Consider the following 23435-nt stretch of genomic DNA (forward strand, 5'->3'; position numbering starts at 1 on the left):
CAATGATTGGTTTGGGGGGGGGGGGGCAAAATACTGTTTGCTTACCGTTGAAAATTACCTAGGGCCGCCTCTGCCTACCTTCATATCCCAACAAATAGATATAACACTTAAATGGCTGAGGGGGAAAAGGAAGGGGCCTGAGGCTGTTAAGAATGGTGGGAGTTGAAGTCCAAAACACCTGGCGCACCAAAAGTTGGCCCAGACGTGGTTTAGTGGCACATATTCCTTGCAAAGTCTTTTTATGAACCAGCAAGAATCCAAGTGATGAGGCTGCTTCTGTGGTGGAGCCCAGGCATTTCATATCCATCCCTGTTGCTCTCTCTCTCTGTTCAGGCGGACCCCCGTACCCTCCCACCCCCTATGCAGCCGGACGAGGGAACTACGACACTTTCCGGGGGCAAGGCGGGTATCTGAACAAACCACGAAACAGGTACGTTTGTAAGGAGGAGGTGGCACAAGGGGAAGCAACCCCACGTAGAGTTTTAGAATTGTTTTTTATCCTGTACATGTGGCCTGCCCATTGTGATTGTGATTGTGCTTATTGGAATGTTATTTTATGACTGGTTTTTTTAAAAATGTAATTTGATTATGTTGTTTATTGTTTACGCTCTGGTTTTATTTTGTTGTATTATGTTGTCCGGGCTTGGCCCCACGTAAGCCGCTCCAAGTTCCCATTGGGAAGATGGTGGCGGGGCATACATAAAGATGATGATGATGATTATTATTATCATCATCGTCATCATCATCATCATCCTGTTTTCAGCAGCAAACTACAACCAGATGCCATTTTCTGATTAGTACATTTTTCTGGGTTTGTTAAATTCTATTATTATTATTATTATTATTATTATTATCCTGTTTTCAGCACCAAACTACAACCAGATGCCATTTTCTGATTAGTATAGTTTTCTGAGTTTGTTCAATTCGTTCTCGGTCATCGTTGGCAGCTTTTGGTCCAAAGCGGAGGGGGGGATTTGCGGTCCTTTTGCTGAGGGACCCTCAGGCTCCTAGATAGATAGATAGATAGATAGATAGATAGATAGATAGATAGATAAGATGGTAAAGTAAAGGTAAAGGTTTCCCTTTGACATTAAGTCTAGTTGTGTCCGACTCGGTGGTGGTGCTCATCTCAATTTCTAAGAAAAAAGAGCCGGCGTTATCCATAGACACCTCCAAGGTCATGTGGCCAGCATGACTGCATGGAACACCCTTACCTTCCCGCAGAAGCGCTATCTATTGATCTACTCACATTTGCATGTTTTCGAACTGCTAGGTTGGCAGAAGCTGGGGTTAGCAGGTACTGCTCCAGCAGGAAGGGGACTCCATGCAGTCCTGCCAGTGGCCACATAACCTTGGAGGTGTCTATGGACAACGCCAGCTATTCGGCTTAGAAATGGAGATGAGCAACAACCCCCAGAGTCAGACACAACTGGACTTAATGTCAAGTAAAAAACTTTACCTTGGCAATTTAAGACTGAAAAAATGGTTCAGGGTAATATCTCCTCACATTTGCATGTTTTCAAAGTGCCAAGTTGGCAGAAGCTGGGGCTGACAGCAGGAGCTCAGAAGCTGGGGCTGACAGCAGGAGCTCACGCCGCTGCTTGGATTCGATCCATCAACCTTTCAGTCAGGAAGTTCAGCAACTCAGGGGTTTAACCTGCTGCACTCCATACACACACACACATATATGGCAAGTGGACATGTGGAAGAAGGACCTGAAAAGCCCATTACTAAGAAAAAAGAGCCGGCGTTATCCATAGACACCTCCAAGGTCATGTGGCCAGTATGACTACATGGAGCGCCCTTACCTTCCCATAGATAGATAGATAGATAGATCTGAGTCCTCCAACAGTTACCTATACCCAGTTTTCCCAAGAGCAACACTGCAGGTCTCCATGGCTGGCTAAAAGGGGCGACCCTTTGTTGGGGTACACTTCTGTCTTTGGTGTAGGTGGGCTCCCAAGGGATGCATAGCACCGTATAGCCCAGGCATGATTCCTTTTGCATCCCAATAACTATGAAGCAGTACAAACAAGGTACTAAAAAGTAAACATACTACCCTGAACCATTTTTTCAGTCTTAAATTGCCAAGGTAAAGGTTTTCCCTTGACATTAAGTCCAGTCGTGTCTGACTCTGGGACTGTGGTGTTCATCTCCATTACTAAGCCTAAGAGCCAGCGTTGTCCATAGACACCTCCAAGGTCATGTGGCCAGCATGACTGCATGGAGTCCCCTTACCTTCCTGTTAGCCCCAGCTTCTGCCAACCTGTCAGTTTGAAAACTTGCAAATGTGAGTAGATCAATAGGTACCACTCCGGCAGGAAGGTATCGGCACTCCATGCAGTCATGCCAGTGGCCACATGACCTTGGAGGTGCCTATGGACAACGCCGGCTCTTCGGCTTAGAAATGGAGACGAGCACCACCCCACAGAGTCAGATACGACGGGACTTAATGTCAGGGGATTTTTTTTTGTCGTGTCAAGAGTGACTTGAGAAACTGCAAGTCCCTTCTGGTGTGAGAGAATTGGCAGTCTACAAGGACGTTGCCCAGGGGACGCCTGGATGTTATTTTGATGTTTTACCATCCTTGTGGGAGGCTTCTGTCATGTCCCCGCATGAGGAGCTGGAGCTGATAGAGGGAGCTCATCCACGCTCTCCCCGGATTCGAACCTGCGACCTGTCGTTTTCAGTCCTGCCGGCACAGGGGTTTAACCCACTGCGCCACCGGGGGCTCCTATTGATCTACTCACATTTGCATGTTTTCGAACCGCTAGGTTGGCAGAAGCTGGGGCTAAGAGTGGGAGCTCACCCCACTCCCCGGATTCGAACCTGTCGGTCTTCAGTCCTGCCGGCACAGGGGTTTAACCCACTGCTCCACCGGGGGCTCCTATTGATCTCACATTTGCATGTTTTCGAACCGCTAGGTTGGCAGAAGCTGGGACTAACAGTGGGAGCTCACCCCACTCCCCGGATTCGAACCTGTCGGTCTTCAGTCCTGCCGGCACAGGGGTTTAACCCACTGCGTCACCGGGGGCTCCTATTGATCTCACATTTGCATGTTTTCGAACTGCTAGGTTGGCAGAAGCTGGGGCTAAGAGTGGGAGCTCACCCCACTCCCCGGATTCGAACCTGTCGGTCTTCAGTCCTGCCGGCACAGGGGTTTAACCCACTGCTCCACCGGGGGCTCCTATTGATCTACTCACATTTGCATGTTTTCGAACCGCTAGGTTGGCCGAAGCTGGGGCTAACAGTGGGAGCTCACCCCACTCCCCAGATTCGAACCTGCGATCTTTCGGTCAGCAAGTTCAGCAGCTTAGCGTTTTAACCCACTGTGCCTCCGGGCACTCCTCTAGATTGCCAAGTTAAAACATAAACCAGCCAGCAAGGCCTACCAAACGCAAACATACTTGTGCCTCTGGGCAGCTGGTGATGCTAACAAGGACTCCAAGTCCCATCTGCCTGGGTCTCTCTCTCCCCCTCCGCTTCCATTCACCGGCCCTCTTTCTCCGCAGGATGGTCCGAGGAGACCCCCGGGCGATTGTCGAGTACCGAGACCTGGATGCCCCGGAAGACGTCGACTTTTTTTGAGCGAGAGTCCTCCTGCCCGGTTGAGTTTCCATTTATTTCCCTTCCCCTCCTATTACTTTTTTTTTACACAACATTGCCCCCTCTTCCTTCTATGCATTTGTCTCCCCAACTCAGTGCACACTTTTCGCCCGTGTCCTTTGTGTGTATGCTGCTTATGTTTTATCTCCGGTATGTATGTCAATAAACCCCTCAAGTGAACTCTTGTCTTGTGGGCTCGGTGCAGTGATGTGATCGCATATCCGGCTTGGCCGAAGATCCAGATGGTTTCCTGACAATCTTGGGAGAAAGCTGGGATTGAATTAAGAGCAACCACCAAGTCGTTGTTGTTGTTGTTCTCAGTTTCACTCACTACCGGCTGAATTGGGCACCACAATTCAAGAGAGATATTGACTCTAAGCTGGAATGTGTCCAGAGGAGGGCGACTAAAATGATCAAGGGTCTGGAGAACAAGCCCTATGAGGAGCGGCTTAGGGAACTGGGCATGTTTAGCCTGAAGAAGAGAAGGCTGAGAGGAGATATGATGAGAGCCATGTATAAATATGTGAGAGGAAGCCACAGGGAGGAGGGAGCAGATCAGGGGTCTGGAGAACAAGCCCTATGAGGAGCGGCTTAGGGAACTGGGCATGTTTAGCCTGAAGAAGAGAAGGCTGAGAGGAGATATGATAGCCATGTAGAAATATGTGAGAGGAAGCCACAGGGAGGAGGAGGAGGGAGCAAGCTTGTTTTCTGCTTCCCTCGAGACTAGGACGCAATGGAACAATGGCTTCAAACTACAAGAGAGCAGATTCCATCTGAACATTAGGAAGAACTTCCTGACTGTGAGAGCCGTTCAGCAGTGGAACTCTCTGCCCCGGAGGGAGTGTGGTGGAGGCTCCTTCTTTGGAAGCTTTTAAGCAGAGGCTGGATGGCCATCTGTCAGGGGTGATTTGAATGCGATATTCCTGCTTCTTGGCAGAATGGGGTTGGACTGGATGGCCCAGGAGGTCTCTTCCAAATCTTTGATTCTATGATTCTATTCTATGAATGTCGTTCTAAGCCCCTGATGGTGAACCAATGACACGTGTGTCAGCACTGACACGCGTAGCCATTTTCAATGACACGCGGCATCATGCGGCCGCATACAGAGAAGTATTGGGCTGCATGCCAGGTAGAATCCTAGAATCAAAGAGTTGGAAGAGACCTCCTGGGCCATCATCCAGTCCAACCCCATTCTGCCAAGAAGCAGGAATATTGCATTCAAATCACCCCTGACAGATGGCCATCCAGCCTCTGTTTAAAAGCTTCCAAAGAAGGAGCCTCCACCACACTCCCTCCGGGGCAGAGAGTTCCACTGCTGAACGGCTCTCACAGTCAGGAAGTTCTTCCTCATGTTCAGATGGAATCTCCTCTCTTGTAGTTTGAAGCCATTGTTCCGTGTCCTAGTCTCCAGGGAAGCAGAAAACAAGCTTGCTCCCTCCTCCCTGTGGCTTCCTCTCACATATTTACACATGGCTATCATATCTCCTCTCAGCCTTCTCTTCTTCAGGCTAAACATGCCCAGCTCCTTAAACCGCTCCTCATAGGGCTTGTTCTCCAGACCCTTGATCATTTTAGTCGCTCTCCTCTGGACACATTCCAGCTTAGAGTCAATATCTCTCTTGAATTGTGGTGCCCAGAATTGGACACAATATTCCAGGTGTGGTCTAACCAAAGCGGAATAGAGCATGGGGAGCATGACTTCCCTGGACCTAGACACTATGCTCCTATTGATGCAGGCCAAAATCCCATTGGCATTTTTTGCCGCCACATCACATTGTTGGCTCATGTTTATCTTGTTGTCCACGAGGACTCCAAGATCTTTTTCACATGTACTGCTCTGGAGCAGTAGCCGAGGATGAAACATATGCTGCAATGTAGTGTGGTCACTCTGTACCGGAGGTCTGTAGGCCAATACAAAAGAACTCCGGCACAGAACGTCTAATTCTGGGACTTCCAGTTTGGCTGTTTGGGGATCTTTGACCTCACTTCCGGCCAGTGGAGCAGGGAGCAGCGCAGTGTTGCGGGGAACGCATCTCTGGGGGCCCTGTGATCGCCAGCAACCACTTAACCACAGCAACATTCATCCAATGTACTGTTCTGGGGTGTCGTGGATTTCTAATTGACCATCATCACCGAGATAAGTGAGGGGAACGCTGGAAGAGGCAAGGGCCTGTGCTATGGGTGCCATTTCCCACCATTAGAAATAGCGGCAGCCATCTTAATTTACGTAAACAACGCCATCTTGCAGCATAGTACAGACTCCATTTCACCACTATTCCTGTTGTGCATCTTTATGAACCCCTATTTCTGCTTATTAACTTCCTAAAAGACAGTTACATGTGCCATCTTGTGGTTAGTTAGGCTAGTTAACTCCGAACTGCCCAAAGCAGGGGTCCTCAAACTTTTTAAACAGAGGGCCAGGTCACAGACTCCCAAACTGTTGGATGGCCGGATTATAATTTGAAAAAAGCATGAATGAATACCTATTCACACTGCACATATCTTACTTGTAGTGCGCTTACAGCTTCAGAACTGTCTGCTCAGGCACAGAAACTACCATATGTGCGAATTCTCAGGTGACCACTCGGGAAACTACGGTTACAGGTGAGCAACCTATGTTAGCAGTCCCTGCAAAGAGATTCAGCTTCCTCTGTGTGGTCCTGTGAAATGCACACATATATGGGTTTCTGCGCCTGCGCAGACAGTTTCGGATCTTTCTGGAATTCAAAACATACTTTTTGGCGGTAGCCCCGCCCATTCTCCCCGATAATATAAATAGTCAGTAGGCGGGGCTGCCACTCCAGTTCTAGGTAATTTTCAACGGTAAGCAAACAGTATTTTGCCCCCCCCCCCCCAACCAGTCATTGATATATATTTTCTGTTTGTTGTGGGAGTTCTGTGTGCCATATTTGGTTCAATTCCATCATTGGTGGAGTTCAGAATGCTCTTTTGATTGTAGGTGAACTATACGTCCCAGTAACTACACTTGCCGCACTTGCTCCCTTGCCTGGCCCGCTTTGGGTCCGGAGGCGTGCCTGAAGACCCCGGCGTGCGCACCAAAAGTCACCTCTTCTCCTGACTTTCTCCTCAGCCATTGGGACCAAGAGAGAGAGAGAGAGAGAGAGAGGTGGAGATGCCCACCTTTCCTGAAGGTGGGCGCAAAAACAAAGGAGGGAGCGGAGGTGAGAGATACCTCCAGCCGGAGGGGCTCTCTCTCTCTCTCTCTCTCTCTCTCTCTCTCTCGGTCCCAATGGCTGAAGAGAAAGTCAGGAGAAGAGGTGACTTTTGGTGCACACGCTGGGGTCTTCAGACACGCCTCCGGACCCGAAGCAGGCCAGTCATGGCGGCTCCGCCCCTTGGCCCACCCGCAGATTGGGGGGAGGAGAGGAGGCAGGTGGAGTGCTGGGGGATCAGGAAAGGGAGCCGGTCATGGGAAAGGGATCGAACGCGGAGAACGATTGAGCGCCGGCTCTGCTCGCACACCCGGTGGCCTGGTGGAGCAGGAACGAGAGGGGCTAGGCGAGGCTGAAGGGCCCGGCCCCTTTGGGAAGAGAATCGCCCGGCAGCGAGGCAAGAAAGCCGAGGCTCCCCCCAGACTGCTAGGGCTGTTGTGAGCTGAAGGGGCGCTCCTCAAGTGGCGGTCGAGGGGCATTTACAGAGGCGCCTCTGCGCCCCTGGCAAAAAAATGTGTTCTGCGACCACTTACTTCGCGCAATGGACGAGCTGCCCCTGGCCACAAGCAGTAAGTTAGGAACTTCTCTTTGTCTTAGACTAGCTTTGTTCTTTCTTACCTACGGCCTTTTGAACTTTGACTGGACTTTGACCACTCTTGACTTACTGATTTGGACTTTAGCAACCTTGGGCGGTGGCGGCAGGAGGGCCTGCTCGTAAAGCAGAGACAAATCTGCCTATGTTTGTGGGCTTGGGGGGTAAAGGACTGACAAATGGGGCAGGATTGCACCGCATGGCCTTCCCCTAAGCACAACAGGTAAACGGAGTGTGCATCCGTGTCTGGGTATTTCCCCCCACCCTGGGAGCACTTTTGAAACACAGCCGCCATTGTAAGGGAGCCAAGTAAGGGAGGAGGGAAAAACACAAGCCTGAGAGTCGTCAAAAACAGTCTGAGGTCGGTCGAGAGAGTCAACAAAGTCCAAATCAGTAAGTCAAGAGTGGTCAAAGTCCAGTCAAAGTCCAAAAAGCCGTAGGTAAGAAAGAACAAAGTAAGTCTAAGACAGAGAGAAGTTCCTAACTTGCTGCTTGTGGCGGAAAGAAAGAACTGGAGCGGCAGCCCCGCCTACTGGCTATTTATATTATCAAGGGTAAATGGGCGGGGCTACCGCCAAAAAGTATCTTTTGAATTCCAGAAAGTTCCAAAATTGTCTACCCAGGCGCAGAAACCCATATATGTGTGGATTTCACAGGTACCACCACAGGAAACACAGTTACAGGTAAGCAACCCATCTTTCTTTGAGATAATAATATTTATTCTTGGCTCTAAATGGAAAATCTTGGAGTGCAGATGAGGAAAGGGCACCACCAACCATGTGCCACAGAGAATGTTTCTAATTAGTTAGAAATTAAGAAGAATACTAAATCAATGGAGAGCTTTTCCAGAGAAGTGTGAATTAAATGACAAAATCCCCAGAAATCAGGCGCTAAGTATGCATTTAGGTTAGGCTAAAGGAAGTCAAGGGGTTGTATGGTTTGTATGAAAGGAATATCACTTAGGACAGGTATGGGCAAACTTGGTCCCTCCAGGTGTTTTGGACTCCAACTCCCACCCTTCCTCACAGCCTCAGGCCCTTTCCTTTTTCCCCTCTGCCGCTCAAGTGAAAAATGGGGCCTCATCCGGGATTGTCCTTCTGAATGTAAACAAAGGCATAAGCTGGGTTGTTGTAGGTTTTTTCAGGCTATATGGCCATGGTCTAGAGGCATTCTCTCCTGACATTTTGCCTGTATCTATGGCAAGCATCCTCAGAGGTAGTGAGGCCTCACTACCTCTGAGGATGCTTGCCATAGATGCAGGCAAAATGTCAGGAGAGAATGCCTCTAGACCATGGCCATATAGCCCGAAAAAACCTACAACAACCCAGTGATTCCGGCCATGAAAGCCTTCGACAATACAAAGGCTTAAACGGCTGAGGGGGAAAAGGAAGGGTCCTGAGGCTGTGAGGAATGGTGGGAGTTGTAGTCCAAAACACATAGAGGGCCAGAGTTTGCCCATGGCTGCTTTAGACACATCTTTAAAACACGGAAAGGATAGAACAAAGCTTAAAATTCCATCACGGAGCCATCCGCGCAGACCACGGGGGGGTTGCTTTGAGTGGTGGTGGTAGTGGTAGTGGTAGTAGTAGTAGTAGTTTTGATGGTCTGGGTGGTGAGGGATCGCTTCTTCCACACCAGGACTTTCTGGGTATGCTTCCACACTTCCTCAATCCTCTCCATCGAGATCCCGTGCACAACCAGCGAGTCCAGGTAGACATCAAACTCGTCCCTTGGAGGCCCCCACACGCGGAAGTGCTCGTTGTGCCGGTACTGGATCCCTGACGCCAAGGCCAAGAAGGCCAGATAAACGTCGTCCAGCGGGTAGACTGGCAGCCACAACGATGCACTGTAGAGTTTTGAGATGATGGTCTGGGACATGATGAACCCCCCGCCAGAGGCAAAGTTGGGGTACTCCTTCAGCGGGTAGAAATCCAAGGACACGGCATACTTTCCCAGCCGTACTACTCTTGAATGGTATTGAATGTGGCCATGGATGAATTTGGAAACGTTGGGCGTCTGGTGAAGGTATTCAGTGAGCGCCTCGATGTTGACAAAGAGGTCGTCATCACCTGAAAGTCAACAGTCCGTTATTGTGATGGCTGTTTGGCAAACTTCTTATTCACTCATAAAATAAACACTTACAGTGATACCTTGAAGTAAGAGTTTAATTCATTGCCGTGCCGTAACTTTTAACCCAAATTACTCTTATCTCAAAGTGAATTTTCCCATTGAAATGCTATTACCGTATTTTCTGGTGTATAAGACTACTTTTTAACCTAAGAAAATCTCAAAACTCAGCGGTCTTATATGTAGTAGTCTTATACGCCAGGAGTCGTCTTCTAGAGCAGGTGCTGAATCCGTGGTTGCCGCATGTTGTGGGGGGAGCTCAAAAATGGCAGTGGCCGCATCCCTGCCGTATGCAGCGACTGTATGGAAGCATTAAGGAGGACGCTGTGCAAGTATGGTAGAAGAAAATCCATCAGGATTCGTGGACCTAATGCTGTCCCAATGGGGAGGTGAAGGGGCGCCTCACCGGGAAGGTGTAAGAGAAGGGCGGAGCATGCTGCAGGGGTCCGGGGCGCCCGGAGCATGGAAAAAAGAGATAGAGAAGCTCTGGGCCCAGAAAAACACCCCTCTTTTACCTATCTGGCCCGCCCTTGTATCCTTTTACCGTCCCTCCTCCTCTGCCTCTCAGATCTCGCTCCTGAAGACTGCAGTGAAGCAGTGCAAGTGCGCAGGTGCGAAATCTGAGAGGCAGAGAAGGAGGGACAGTAATAGGAAAATTACCATATTGAAATCTAATGTGGTGCTTTTTAAATTTTTATTTGTTGTGCATTGGAAGTGGGGTAGTCTTATACGGCAAGTATATCCCAGTTGTCTTATATGCCGGAAAATACGGTAATCTGTTCCGGGGGCCCGAAAACCCACCCAGTCTTTTTGTTCTGGGTTTTGAAATAGGAACGTGTACTTTATAAATAATGAGTAATGTATAAATACTAGGGCTGGGCGGTTTCGTTTCGTTAATTCGTAATTCGTTAAATATTCGTTTTTTTTTTGTTAACGAAGCGATAACGAACCATTCTGGAGCAACTTAAAAACGAAACGAATTTTTCAATTCGTTTCGTAAATGCTTCGTATTTTGTTATGTATTCGTTTCGTTATTGGTTTGAGGTCGTTTCGTTATTATTTCCGCATGTCTGGGGCAAGTTTTATAGTTGTTTTTGTTTAATTAGTGAAAAAAATATATATCACACCAACAGTCAACAACAGAGGGAGAGGGAAGCTTCAGAAGTTTTTTTAGCGTATTGCGCGATCGCAGCCGCCATTAACGAATCGATTTGTTATTGTTTTGTTATTGTTTTGTAATTTTTTTACCATTTATGAAATTTCGTAAATATCGAACTTTTTTTAAGGAAAATTTCGGAATTCTTTTAAATATCGAAACGCAAAAAAAACCCAAAAACGAATCGATTTTAGAAACAAATTTTTCCGTTGTTACCCAGGCCTAATAAATACACATTCACATGGAAAAATAAAAAAGATCAGAAGCACAAAATGAAGAAGCAGAAGCATCATTTTTTTTCTTCCTACTGTCCTCATTCCAGTCTCCCGCCCTCCCTTTCGCTCTCTCTCCCTCTCTCTCTTCATGAAGCCAAATAGACCAGGAACAAAAACCACACAAAATCAACTAAACTAAAGTTCCTCAAAGAGGACAAAAGCAAAGCTGACAGCAGTCTCCCAAAGTGGACAAAGCACACGAGGCAAGGAGGCCGATCTCTTGAAGAACCTAAAACCTTGGACTCTGACACTAGTGCTCCCTCTGGTCCTCGTTCTTAACTCAAAATGCTGCTCGTATGTCAAAGTGAAACACGGGCCAAGCAATTGCTCATATCTACTTTTAAATAACTGCTTTACTGGGGAGCTGTCCTTCCCCTCCCAGGGCGCTTGTGCTGGTCAGTGACCGTAATAAAGTTTTGTACTAACTCAAAATGCTCTTAAGTTGGGACACTTGTATGTTGAGACACTCTTAAGGCGAGGTTCCACTGTATTTGCCTGCCTCCTGGTTTCAACACGGCGTTTTTTGCCCAAGCTTGCAAATTGTGTCATGTTGCTAAAATGAGAATTACTCCCAGAAGACACAGGCTGGGAAGTACTGTTTTGCAGTGATGCCGATCCTATTTGCGATGAAGTCCTAGGAAATGGCACCACGGGAGAGAGCAGAAGGGGTTCCTTTAGGTCTTGCAGGATGCTCTAATCCAGGCATGGGCCCTCTTTGGCCCTCCCTCCAGGTGTCTTGGACTTCAACTCCCACAATTCCTAACAACTGTAGGCTGTTGGGAATTGTGGGAGTTTGTTTATTTATTTATTTATTTATTATTTACTTTGCTCAGTCCGGGGGCGACTCACAGCGGTGTACAACATAGAAAGAACAAAATTCAAGACACAGTATAAAAACAATTCACAATCCAGCATTATACAAAAAACATCGTCATTACTACGAAAACCATTCAACGTCGTCTCATCGTCCAGGCCACAATCCAGTATCATTTTCCATTGTTCCATTCCTATAGTCATTACCAATCATTGCACTTCTTGTTCGAACGCCTTCTTGAACAACCAAGTCTTTAACTTCCTGCGGAATATCATCGGGGAAGGAGCCAGTCTACAAGAGAGGAGATTCCATCTGAACATTAGGAAGAACTTCCTGACTGTGAAAGCCGTTCAGCAGTGGAACTCTCTGCCCCGGAGTGTGGTGGAGGCTCCTTCTTTGGAAGCTTTTAAGCAGAGGCTGGATGGCCATTTGTCAGGGGTGATTTGAATGCAATATTCCTGCTTCTTGGCAGGGGGTTGGACTGGATGGCCCATGAGGTCTCTTCCAACTCTTTGATTCTATGATTCTATGTCCACGGGAAGGGTGTTCCACAGCCGAGGAGCCACCACCGAGAAGGCCCTATCTCTCGTCCCCGTGCTTGTGAAGCAGGCGGGATCGAGAGCAGGGCCTCCCCGGAAGATCTCAAAGTCCTGGTGGGCTCGTAGGTCGAGATGCGGTCGGATAGGTATCTTGGGCCGGAACCGTTTAAGGCTTTATAGGCCAATGCCAGCACCTTGAATTGAGCCCGGTAGCAAATCGGCAGCCAGTGGAGCTGATACAAGAAGGGGGTTGTGTGCTCCCTGCGTCCCGCTCCTGTTGGTATCATGGCTGCCGCACGTTGAACCAATTGAAGCTTCCGGGCCGTCTTCAAAGGCAACCCCACGTAGAGAGCGTTGCAGTAGTCTAAACGGGATGTAACCAGAGCGTGGACTACCGTGGCCAAGTCAGACTTCCCAAGGTACGGGCGCAGCTGGCGCACAAGCCTTAGCTGTGCAAATGCTCCCCTGGTCACCGCCGAGACGTGGGGTTCCAGGCTCAGCGATGAATCCAGGATCACACCCAAGCTGAAGTTGAAGTCCAAAACACCTAGAGGGAGGGCCAAAGTTTGCCCATGTCTGCTCTAAGCACCTGCCTTTTGTCGCTGTACTCATGTGGTTCTCAGCCTGGGGTCCCCGGATGTTTTTGGCCTTCAACTCCCAGAAATCCTAATAGCTGGTAAACTGGCTGGGATTTCTGGGAGTTGTAGGCCAAAAACATCTGGGGACCCCAGGTTGAGAACCACTGCCCTTGGAGAAGGGTGTAGTTCTTCTTTTGACAAGAGTTAAGTTAAAGTACGCACATTGACCCATGGAAAACACAATTCAGCGATAGATAGATAGATAGATAGATAGATAGATAGATAGATAGATAGATAGATAGATTTTATTTATCATGTCAGGAGCAAACCAGAACAGTTGTATTGCATTAAAAACAAACAAAACACAAAGTTTGCAGGTAGACCGATAGATAGATAGATAGATAGATAGATAGATAGATAGATAGATAGATAGATAGTAAAGGTTTCCCCTAGACATTAAGTCTAGTTGTGTCCGACTCTGGGTGGTGGTGCTCATCTCCATTTCTAAGAAAAAAGAGCCGGCGTTATCCATAGACACCTCCAAGGTCATGTGGCCAGCATGACTGCATGGAGCGCTCTTACCTTCCTGCAGAAGTGTTATCTATTGATCTACTCACATTTGCATGTTTTCGAACTGCTAGGTTGGCAAAAGCTGGGGCTGACAGCAGAAGCTCATGCCGCTCCTCGGTTTCGAACCGCCAACCTTTCAGTCAGCAAGTTCAGCAGCTCAGTGGTTTAACCCGCTGCACTCCATACACACACACACATACTTACTTAGGCGATCCCTCGTTGGCCGAGTAGGATAGTCTTCCAGGATCAGAATTCTGGTGGGTCTGTAGGTGTCTGTGGAGCCCTCTTCTTGACCTGCATCTTCTCCCACAGTGAGGGCATTGGTTTCCAGGTGGAAGGCAGTCTCGGTCGGGGTTGGCTTGATGCGCCTTCCTCTTGGCAGGTTTCTCTCTTTCGCCCTCCATTCGTGCCTCTTCAAATTCTGCAGCACTGCTGGTTACAGCTGACCTCCAGCTGGAGCGCTCAAGGGCCAGGGCTTCCCAGTTCTCGGAGTCTATGCCAGTTGGCTTTGATCCCATCTTTCAATCTCTTTTCCTGGCAAACAACATTCCGTTTTCCATTCTTGAGTTTGGAGTAGAGCAACTGCTTTGGGAGACGGTGATCAGGCATCCGGACAACGTGGCCGGTCCAGCGGAGTTGGTGGCGGAGGACCATCGCTTCAATGCTGGTGGTCTTTGCTTCTTCCAGCACGCTGACATTTGTCCGCTTGTCTTCCCAAGAGATTTGCAGGATTTTCCAGAGGCAGCGCTGATGGAATCATTCCAGGAGTGGCATGTGACGTCTGTAGACAGTCCACGTTTTGCAGGCGTAGAGCAGGGTTGGAAGGACAATAGGTTAATAGACAAGCACCTTGGTGTCGCTACGGATGGTATCCCTACGCATACATATATATGGCAAGTGGACATGTGGAAGAAGGACCTGAAAGCTCACCATCCTCCCCTCTTACCTTTGAAGATGAAGGCGGCTTGCTGGCAGTGCTGGTGCACCCACTGAAGGAAGCATCGCTCTTTGAGGGACAGGTTGTGGTGCGACTCCACAAAATCCCACATCAAGATGTCTCCAATGCTGTTGCTTTCGAGCAGCGCCATATTGGGTCGGTGGTCCATGGCCATAAGGAAGACGTACCTGAGTTGGAAGCCCCCCGTCTCCCTCGGTTGGGCCCAGGTCCGGCGCAGGACGGCCCTCCGACTGTGGGAGGCCGGGTGGGACTTGATGGCCAGGAGGAGCAGTGGAGGGCCCTTTGGGGAGAGGTCCCGCTGGCACAGGGTCTCCTGGGAGACCACTTCGTGGCACTGGTACTGCTGGAGCTGCGGGAAGAAGGCCTCGTAAGCTTCCCAGTCGTAGAGGAAGGTGAAATTTGTCTCATTGAAGTGGGTGTATCTGTTCAGTCGACTGTGGCGGGGGCCCAGAAGGAGGACCACCAAAGCCACCCCCAGGAGACAAACCACAAAGATCTGTTGATTCCTGCAGCCGCGGCACCTGGAGTAAAGAAGGGAGAAAACGGACCAAGTTGGGGACGCAAGTGAGCATATCAAAGAGGCTAATACCCTATTTCACCAATGGCAAACCTTTTAAAGTCCCAAACGGCAATCCATTTATGTATCGCAAAGTACCAGCATGGTAATTTCGCCTGAATACTAAGGTTTTCATTTAGAAAAAGAAAAAAAAAACTTGTAGCGTTGCTGTGAGTTTTCCAGGCTGTATGGCCATGACCAACTCAGTCCTACACAGGGGCGGCTCATCCATTACGCGAAGTAAGCGGTCGCAGAACACTTTTTTTGCCAGGGGCGCTGAGGCGCCTCTGTAAATGCCCCTCGACCGCCACTTGAGGAGCGCCCCTCAGCTCACAACAACCCGAGCAGTCCGGGGGGAGCCTCGGCTTTCTCGCCTCGCTACCGGGCGATCCTCTTTCCAAAGGGGCTGGGCCCTTGAGCCTCGCCTAGCCCCTCTCGTTCCTGCTCCACCTGGCCACCAGGTACGCGAGCAGAGCCGGCACTCAATTGTTCTCCGCGTTCGATCCCTTCCCCATGACCGGCTCCCTTTCCCGATCCCCTGGCGCTCCACCCGCCTCCTCTCCTCTCCCCAATCTGTGGGTGGGCCAAGGGGCGGAGCTGCCGTGCCTGGCCTGCTTCGGGTCTGGAGGCGTGTCTGAAGACCCCAGCATGCACACCAAAATTCGCCTCTTCTCCTGACTTTCTCTTCAGCCATTGGGACCAAGAGAGAGAGAGAGAGAGAGCCCCTCCGGCTGGAGGTATCTCCCACCTCCGCTCCCTCCTTTGTTTTTGCGCCTACTTTCAGGAAAGGTGGGCATCTCCACCTCTCTCTCTCTCTCTCTCTCTCTCGGTCCCAATGGCTGAGGAGAAAGTCAGGAGAAGAGGTGACTTTTGGTGCACACGCCGGGGTCTTCAGGTACGCCTCCGGACCCAAAGCGGGCCAGGAAAGGGAGCAAATGCGGCAAGTGTAGTTACTGGGATGTATAGTTCACCTACAATCAAAGAGCATTCTGAACTCCACCAGTGATGGAATTGAACCAAATATGGCACACAGAACTCCCACGATGAACAGAAAATATATATCAATGATTGCTTGGGGGGGGGGGGGGGACGACCAAAATACTGTTTGCTTACCGTTGAAAATTACCTAGGGCCGCCTCTGGTCCTACATTAACATATTTTGTCTTAAAAGGAAAACACAACAGCAGAGGTTTCAGTGATAACAAACAACTCTTTATTGAAAGGTAAAAGTTTGCATTTGGCATGCTCTTGAACAATTAATCTGATTTTTGCTGTTGTATGCATGCTTTGCAAGGCATGCAGCACTCAGGTGACCTGTCAGTCTGTTTCTGGTGTCAGATTTGATATCATTCCAAGATGAAAACAGCTGCTCACAAGCACGAGTTGTGAGGAAAACGAAGGAAAACATCCCCAAGTGCTTTCATTGACTTAGTATGATTTGGCAGGTTATTCCACAGTATATGGATTTCATTTTCAGAACTAACTGCTGACCTTTGTCATCACTTCTATCTTCTCAAGTGTTTCACACAGATCCTATGATTTATTTCAACAGACTAAAAATTATGAAAATATGCAACAAACTAAATAAATATACGAAAAAGTCAGAAGCAGCGCAGCATACCAATTTTGTTTAATGTTTTGTGTAGTGGGTTGTTGTCGGTTTTTCGGGCTGTCTGGCCATGTTCTGGAACAGTGTTTCTCAACCTGGGGGTCGGGACCCCTGAGAGGGTCACGAGAGGTGTGTCAGAAGGGTCGTCAAAGTATTTATGTTGGTCATAGGGGTGTGGGAATTTTGGCCCAATTCTATCATTGGTGGGGTTCAGAATGCTCTTTAATTGGAGGTGAACTATAAATCCCAGCAACTACAACTCCCAAATGTCAAGGTATATTTCCCCCAAACTCCACCAGTGTTCACATTTGGGCAAATGGAGTATTCGTGCCAAGTTTGGTCCATCATTGTTTGAGTCCACAGTGCTCTCTGGATGAAGGTGAACTAGAACTTTCAAACTCAAGGTCAATGCCCACCAAACCCATCCTGTATTTTCTGTTGGTCATGGGGGTCCTGCGCAGGAAGTTTGGTTCAATTCCATCATTGGTGGAGTACAGAATCTCCACACACAACTGTGTGCTTCACAACTCCCACACACCAACACCCTGTTGCCTTTCAGTTTCCTCCATCACAGTGTACTTCACAATTCCCTCACACCTAATGCCCTGTTGTCTTCATTATATCCTCCCATGGCGGCCTCTCAATTCCCTCACACAGCGTTCTGTGTCTCTCCCTCAGATGCCATTCCCGGCCTTCTCAGTTCTCTCTCATAGCTCTGTGTGACTCACAATCTCCACACATAACTGTGATTCACAATTCCCTCACACCAATACCCTGTTGCCTTCAGTTTCCTCTCATAGCTGCCTCTCAATTAGCTCACAAAGCATTGTGTATTTATTTATTTATTTATTTATTTATTTGGTGCATTTGTTGACCGCCGTTCTCAGCCCTAGGGCGACTCACGGCGGTGTACAACATATAAAAGGCAATTTACAAAAAACAATAGCAAAAACAGCATATCCACAATACAACAGTTATATAGTTACACTAAATAATCCGCTCCGTCTCATAGTAGAATCGTAACCAATCTCATAGTCCATATTCCGTTCCAGTCATCTTTACCAAAACTTTTTTTGTAGCACTTAATTAAATGCCTTCTCAAACAGCCATGTCTTTAGGCTTTTACGGAAAGACATAAGGGAGGGCGCCTGTCTGGTGTCTACAGGGAGAGTGTTCCACAGCCGGGGGGCCACCACCGAGAAGGCCCTCTCTCTCGTCCCCGCCAGGCGTGCCTGTGAGGCAGGCGGGATCGAGAGAAGGGCCTCCCCAGACGATCTCAAGGCCCTCGTGGGCTCATAGGCTGAGATGCGGTCCGAAAGGTATTTTGGGCCGGAACCGTTTAGGGCTTTGTAGGATAACACCAGCACCTTAAATTGGGCCCGGTAGCAGATCGGCAGCCAGTGGAGCTGGGACAACAAGGGCGTTGTGTGCTCCCTGCGTCCCGCTCCAGTTAGTAACATGGCTGCCGCGCGCTGGACTAGCTGAAACTTCCGGGCCGTCTTCAAGGGCAGCCCCACGTAGAGAGCGTTGCAGTAGTCAAGGCGGGATGTGACCAGAGCGTGTACCACCGTGGCCAAGTCAGACTTCCCGAGGTACGGGCGCAGCTGGCGCACGAGCCTGAGCTGTGCAAATGCTCCCCTGGTCACCGCTGAAACCTGGGGATCCAGGCTCAACAATGAATCCAGGATCACACCCAAGCTGCGAACCTGTGCCTTCAAGGGGAGTGCGACCCCATCCAGCACAGGTTGTAACCCTATACCCAGTTCGGCCTTGCGACTGACCAGGAGTACCTCCGTCTTGTCTGGATTTAATTTTATCTCCCTCAGACGCCATTCCCGGCCTTCTCCACAGTTCCCACTCATAGCTTTGTGGGCCTCACAATCTCCACAGCTCCATCACTGTGTACTTCACAATTCCATCACACCTTTGTTGCCTTCACTATATCGTCCCATGGCAGCCTCTCAATTCCTTCACACAGCATTCTGTGTATCTCCCTCAGACGCCATTCCCTTTTTTTCTCCACAGTCCCCTCTCATCGGTGTGCCTCAAAATCTCCACAGCTCCATCATTGTGTACTCCACAGTTTCCTCACACCTACTGCTCCATTGCCTTAAGTATTTCCTCTCATAGCTGCTTCACAATTCCCCCATACAGTGTTCTGTGTATCTCCCTCAGAAACCATTCCCTGCCTTCTCCACAGTTCCTACTCATAGCTTTGTGGACCTCAAAATCCCCACACACAACTCTGTATGCTTCACACAAAAAGTCACTCACATGCAATGCCCTGTTGCCTTCACAGTTCCCTCTGATAACTGTCGCACAATTCCCTCACACAACTCTTTTCTCATAACTGCCTCACAATTCCCTCACAAAACTCCCTTCTGCCTTCCCTCAGGTGCCATTCCCTCCTTTCTCCACAGTTCCCTTTCATAGCTCTTTGTGCCTCACAATCTCCACACATAACTGTGCTTCACAATTCCCTGACACACAACACCCTTTTGCCTTCTGTTTCCTCTCATAGATGCCTCTCAATTCCCTCATGTAGCATTCTGCCTCTCCCTCAGACACCATTCCTTGCCTTCTCCACAGTTCCTACTCATAGCCTTATGAACCTCAAAATCCCCATACACAACTCTGTATGCTTCACACAAAAAGTCACTCACATGCAATGCCCTGTGGCCTTCACAGTTCCCTCTGATAACTGCCTCACAATTCCCTCACACAATTCTTTTCTCATAACTGCATCACAATTTCTTCACAAAACTCTTGCGCCTTTCCTCAGGCGCCATTCCCTCCTTTCTCCACAGTTCCCTTTCATAGCTCTGTGTGCCTCATAATCCCCACACACAACTGTGTCCTTCACAATTCCCTCACACCAACACCCTGTTGCCTTCAGTTTCCTCTCATAGCTGCCTCTCAATTCGCTCACAAAGCATTGTGTATCCCCCTCAGACGCCATTCCCAGCCTTCTCAGTTCCCTCTCATAGCTCTGTGTGCCTCACAATCTCCACAGCTCCATCATTGTGTATTTCACAATTCCATCACACCTGATGCCCTGTTGCCTTCATTATATCCTCCCATGGCGGCCTCTCAATTCCGACAAACACAAATCCACTACAAGCCGTAGCACATCAATCACAAAGGTAAATGTTGTGTGTGAGGGAATTGTGAAGCACACAATGTTGGAGCTGTGGAGATTGTGAGGCACAAAAGACAATGGATTTCCAGAATCGCAACAAACACAAATCCAATACAAGTTGTAGTACATAAATCACAAAGGTAAATGCTTTTTTTTTGCAGCTTATATGATACAATATTAAACGTATAACCAATGTATATAATACAGCGTTGAGCGATATACAAGGAACAAAAAAGTGTTATTTACACAATTATTTTACATCAGTCACAAAAGTGGAGTCTTTCTTGCTGTAAAGCAGACTTCTCTTAAGGGCATAAGATCCCTTACTTTCTCTAAAGATACTACTGAGTGGAGCTTCCAGTCCCTTGTAAGAGGATATCCATGTAGAGGATTTCCAGACCGGTTTCGACTGTCTAATGTGAAAAGTATATCAAGTTCTCCAAAATAACACTTCTCCCTTAGGTGGATCTAAAGGGAATATATACAGGTGGCTAGAACATGTCCCAAAAAGGATTTTTTCCCATATATTGCCAACATGTAAGGCATACAAAACAAAATAGGCATAGATACTTACAACATGTTCTCCTAAACAGTGCTCTGCAATGGTTAGATTCTGTCGCAAGCACACGGCCAACAAGTAGCAACTAGTATATAAATTGAAGCAATTGAAGGGGCCCAGAACAGGTTAAGGTGGAGATCAAAGTTTTAAGGAGCTATACACTATGATATACAGAAGAACGGCCTGCCTCAGTGCAGTGCAGTTGAGGTGCAACCTGTCACTCCATCCTGTCAGATGCACGGCATCCTGTCAGATCCCCAAAATCTGGAGGAAAGCAAGAGTCATCTCCATCTTGAAGCCAGGCAAAGACCGTAATGACCCAAAAAGTTATAGACCAATCTCCCTGCTGTGCCACCTCTACAAAGTTCTGGAGAGGCTTATTTTGCATAGAATTACGAAAAATATAGACCCCTGTCTGATCCCACAGCAAGCTGGCTTCAGGAAAGGCAAAAGCTGCACATCGCAAGTGCTGAACCTGACTCAGCACATAGAAGATGGCTTTGAAAGGCAGCAGATCACAGGAGCTGTCTTCATAGACCTGTCAGTGGCTTATGAGACTGTGAACCTCCGCCTCCTCCTGAGGAAAATGTATAACATCACAAAGGACGACCACCTCACCCGCCTCATAGGAAACCTGCTACAAAACAGGAGCTTCTTTGTTGAGTTCCAGGGCCAGAGAAGCAGATGGCGGAAACAGAAGAATGGCCTGCCTCAGAGGAGCGTGCTTGTTCCATCCATGTTCAACATCTACACAAATGGCCATCCACTGCCAGAAGGGACAGAGAGTTTCATCTATGCTGATGATCGTGCCATCACCGCTCAAACAGGGAGCTTTGAGATGGTTGAACAGAAGCTCTCCGAATCTCTAGGTGCTCTTACTGCCTATTACAGGGAAAACGAACTGATCACTAATCCATCTAAAACACAGACATGTGCCTTTCATCTCAAGAACAGAGAAGCATCCCAAGCTCTGAGGATTATTACCTGGGAACGAAGGAATCCCACGGGAGCATTGCAGCACACCCAAATACCTGGGAGTCACTCTGGACCATTCTCTGACCTACAAGAAGCACTGCCTGAACATCAAGCAAAAAGTGGGCGCTAGAAACAACATCATACGAAAGCTGACTGGCACAACCTGGGGATCACAACCAGACACAGTGAAGACATCTGCCTTTGCGCTATGCTACTCTGCTGCTGAGTACACATGCAGAGTGTGGAACACATCTCACCACACTAATGAGATATGCCGCATTATCACAGGGTGTCTGCGCCCTACACCACTGGAGAAATTACACTGCCTAGCCGGTATTGCACCACCTGACATCTGCCGGGAAGTAGCAGCCAATAGTGAAAGGACCAAGGCAGAGACATCTCCAGCTCATCCCTTGTTTGGGTATCAGCCAGCACGTCAACGACTTAAATCAAGAAATAGTTTTCTTAGATCTACAGAGATACTCACTGGAACACCCCAGCAAGCGAGAGTCCAAAAGTGGCAGGCTCAAACCCAGCACCTCAACCAATGGCTGATACCAAATGAGAGACTCCCCCCTGGGCACACAGAAGACTGGGCAACTTGGAAGGCGCTGAACAGACTGCGCTCTGGCACCACAAGATGCAGAGGCAAACTCAAGAAATGGGGCTACAAAGTGGAGTCCACGACATGCGAGTGTGGAGAAGAGCAAACCACAGACCACCTGCTGCAATGCACCCTGAGCCCTGCCACATGCACAATGGAGGACTTTCTTGCGGCAACACCAGAGGCACTCCAAGTAGTCCTCCTGGTCAAAGGATATTTAATCAACTACCAAGTTTGCAAAATATGTGGGGTTTTTTAAAAATCTGTTTGTTTTGTTCTGTTAGAAATGTAATACAATGGTATGGCTGCTGATGACACGATAAATAAATAAATAAACTATGGTATGAAATGGTGTCATTTAGACCATTGAGATGTGCAGTTTTAAGGGTAAAGATCCAAAAGGATTCACGCTGCAATAATTTAGTACTCAAATCCAAATTAGAGGGATTCTGCATTATGAAGTGATTCTGCATTATGATTTAAATCAGCAAAATGTTTATAAAAAATGGAATCAGCGGAGTGATTCCTGATTTTGCTCTTGTGCTCGATGATCCGTTGTGTGACTTGCCTGCTTGTTTGGCCGATATACATAAGAGAACATGGGCAAACATTAATATAGATCATGCCTTTGGTAGTACAAGTGGCAAAATATTGTAACCGGTAAAGAGCTTTGGTGTCACGATTCTGAAATACCTTTGTCTGGATGAATTTATTTATTTATTATTTGGACTTATATGCCGCCACTCCCCTGAGGCTCGGAGCGGCTTACAAGAATGGCTAAAATCTAACAAAATTTAAAAGCAATTTAAAACAATTTAAAAACGGCAATATCAAACATTAAAAGCCTGTCGAAACAGGTATGTCTGACATGCCCTGCGGAAAGCTGGTAAGTCCCGCAAGGCACGGACTTCAGGTGGCAGACTATTCCAGAATGATGGTGCCACTGCTGTGAAGGCTCTGCGTCTGGTTGCTGTTAGACGCAAAGTCTTGACACTGGGAATTTCCAATAGATCTTGGTCCTCAGAACGGAGGGATCTCTGGGGTTGGTAGGGGGTGAGGCGGTCCCTCAGGTACATCGGCCCCAGACCATGCAAGGCCTTCAAGGTGAGTACCATCACTTTGAAAGTGATCCGGTGCTCAATTGGTAACCAATGCAGCTGCAATAAGATTGGGGTTATGTGGCCTCTCATTGGAATTCCTGCAAGAAGCCGAGCAGCTGCATTTTGTACTAACTTGAGCTTCCGGATCACCAACAGAGGAAGGCCAATGTAGAGGGTGTTACAGTAGTCCAGTCTTGAGATGACCGTGGCCTGGATCACCGTAACTAGGTTGTCCCTGGACAGGGAGGGGGCCAGCCGTCTAGCCTGCCGCAGGTGAAAGAAGGCGGTTCTGCTCACGGCGGAGAGAGACCTGGGCCTCCATCGTCAGCAGAGGGTCCAAAAGGACTCCCAGGCTCTTGACCAATGATGATGGGCGTAGCGCCTCGCCATCCAGGGTAGGCAGCTGGATGTCCCCACTGCCCGGTTGACCCAGCCATAGGATCTCCGTCTTTGCTGGATTCACCCTCAACCTGCTGGCATCCAGTCACGGCCTCGAGGCACTGAT

General features: G+C 48.5%; 2 protein-coding genes across 4 annotated transcripts in view; one reads left to right on the top strand and one right to left on the bottom strand.

Annotated features, from left to right (window-relative positions):
• The window catches only part of SRRT (serrate, RNA effector molecule), a 60021-nt gene extending 56235 nt beyond the window's left edge, over positions 1 to 3786 (top strand). For all 3 annotated transcript variants that reach the window (XM_060779808.2, XM_060779809.2, XM_060779810.2), the window contains 2 exons: positions 334 to 430; positions 3513 to 3786. In XM_060779808.2, the coding sequence (XP_060635791.2) occupies positions 334 to 430; positions 3513 to 3588 (173 nt within the window). In that variant the 3' untranslated portion in view covers positions 3589 to 3786. The remainder of the gene's footprint in view (positions 1 to 333; positions 431 to 3512) is intronic.
• A 4845-nt stretch (positions 3787 to 8631) lies between these two features.
• LOC132779159 (beta-1,3-galactosyltransferase 5-like) lies at positions 8632 to 20697 on the bottom strand. Its single transcript, XM_067469658.1, has 3 exons — positions 20267 to 20697; positions 14377 to 14909; positions 8632 to 9440 (listed from the first exon to the last, which is right to left on the bottom strand). The coding sequence occupies exons 1-3, from the start codon at positions 20269 to 20271 to the stop codon at positions 8878 to 8880; spliced, it is 1101 nt and encodes a 366-aa protein (XP_067325759.1). The 5' UTR covers positions 20272 to 20697; the 3' UTR covers positions 8632 to 8877.
• Positions 20698 to 23435: the final 2738 nt, after the last annotated feature.

The sequence above is a fragment of the Anolis sagrei genome, chromosome 6, assembly GCF_037176765.1.
Source record: "Anolis sagrei isolate rAnoSag1 chromosome 6, rAnoSag1.mat, whole genome shotgun sequence".
In the NCBI taxonomy this organism is placed as follows: domain Eukaryota; kingdom Metazoa; phylum Chordata; class Lepidosauria; order Squamata; family Dactyloidae; genus Anolis; species Anolis sagrei.

What these genes read in the sequence shown, in the direction of transcription:
- LOC132779159 (XM_067469658.1), bottom strand. An exon ending in AGCCGCCTTCATCTTCAAAG is followed by an intron (nt 9,441 to 14,376) that starts GTAAGAGGGGAG and finishes GTTGACTTTCAG; the next exon opens with GTGATGACGACCTCTTTGTC.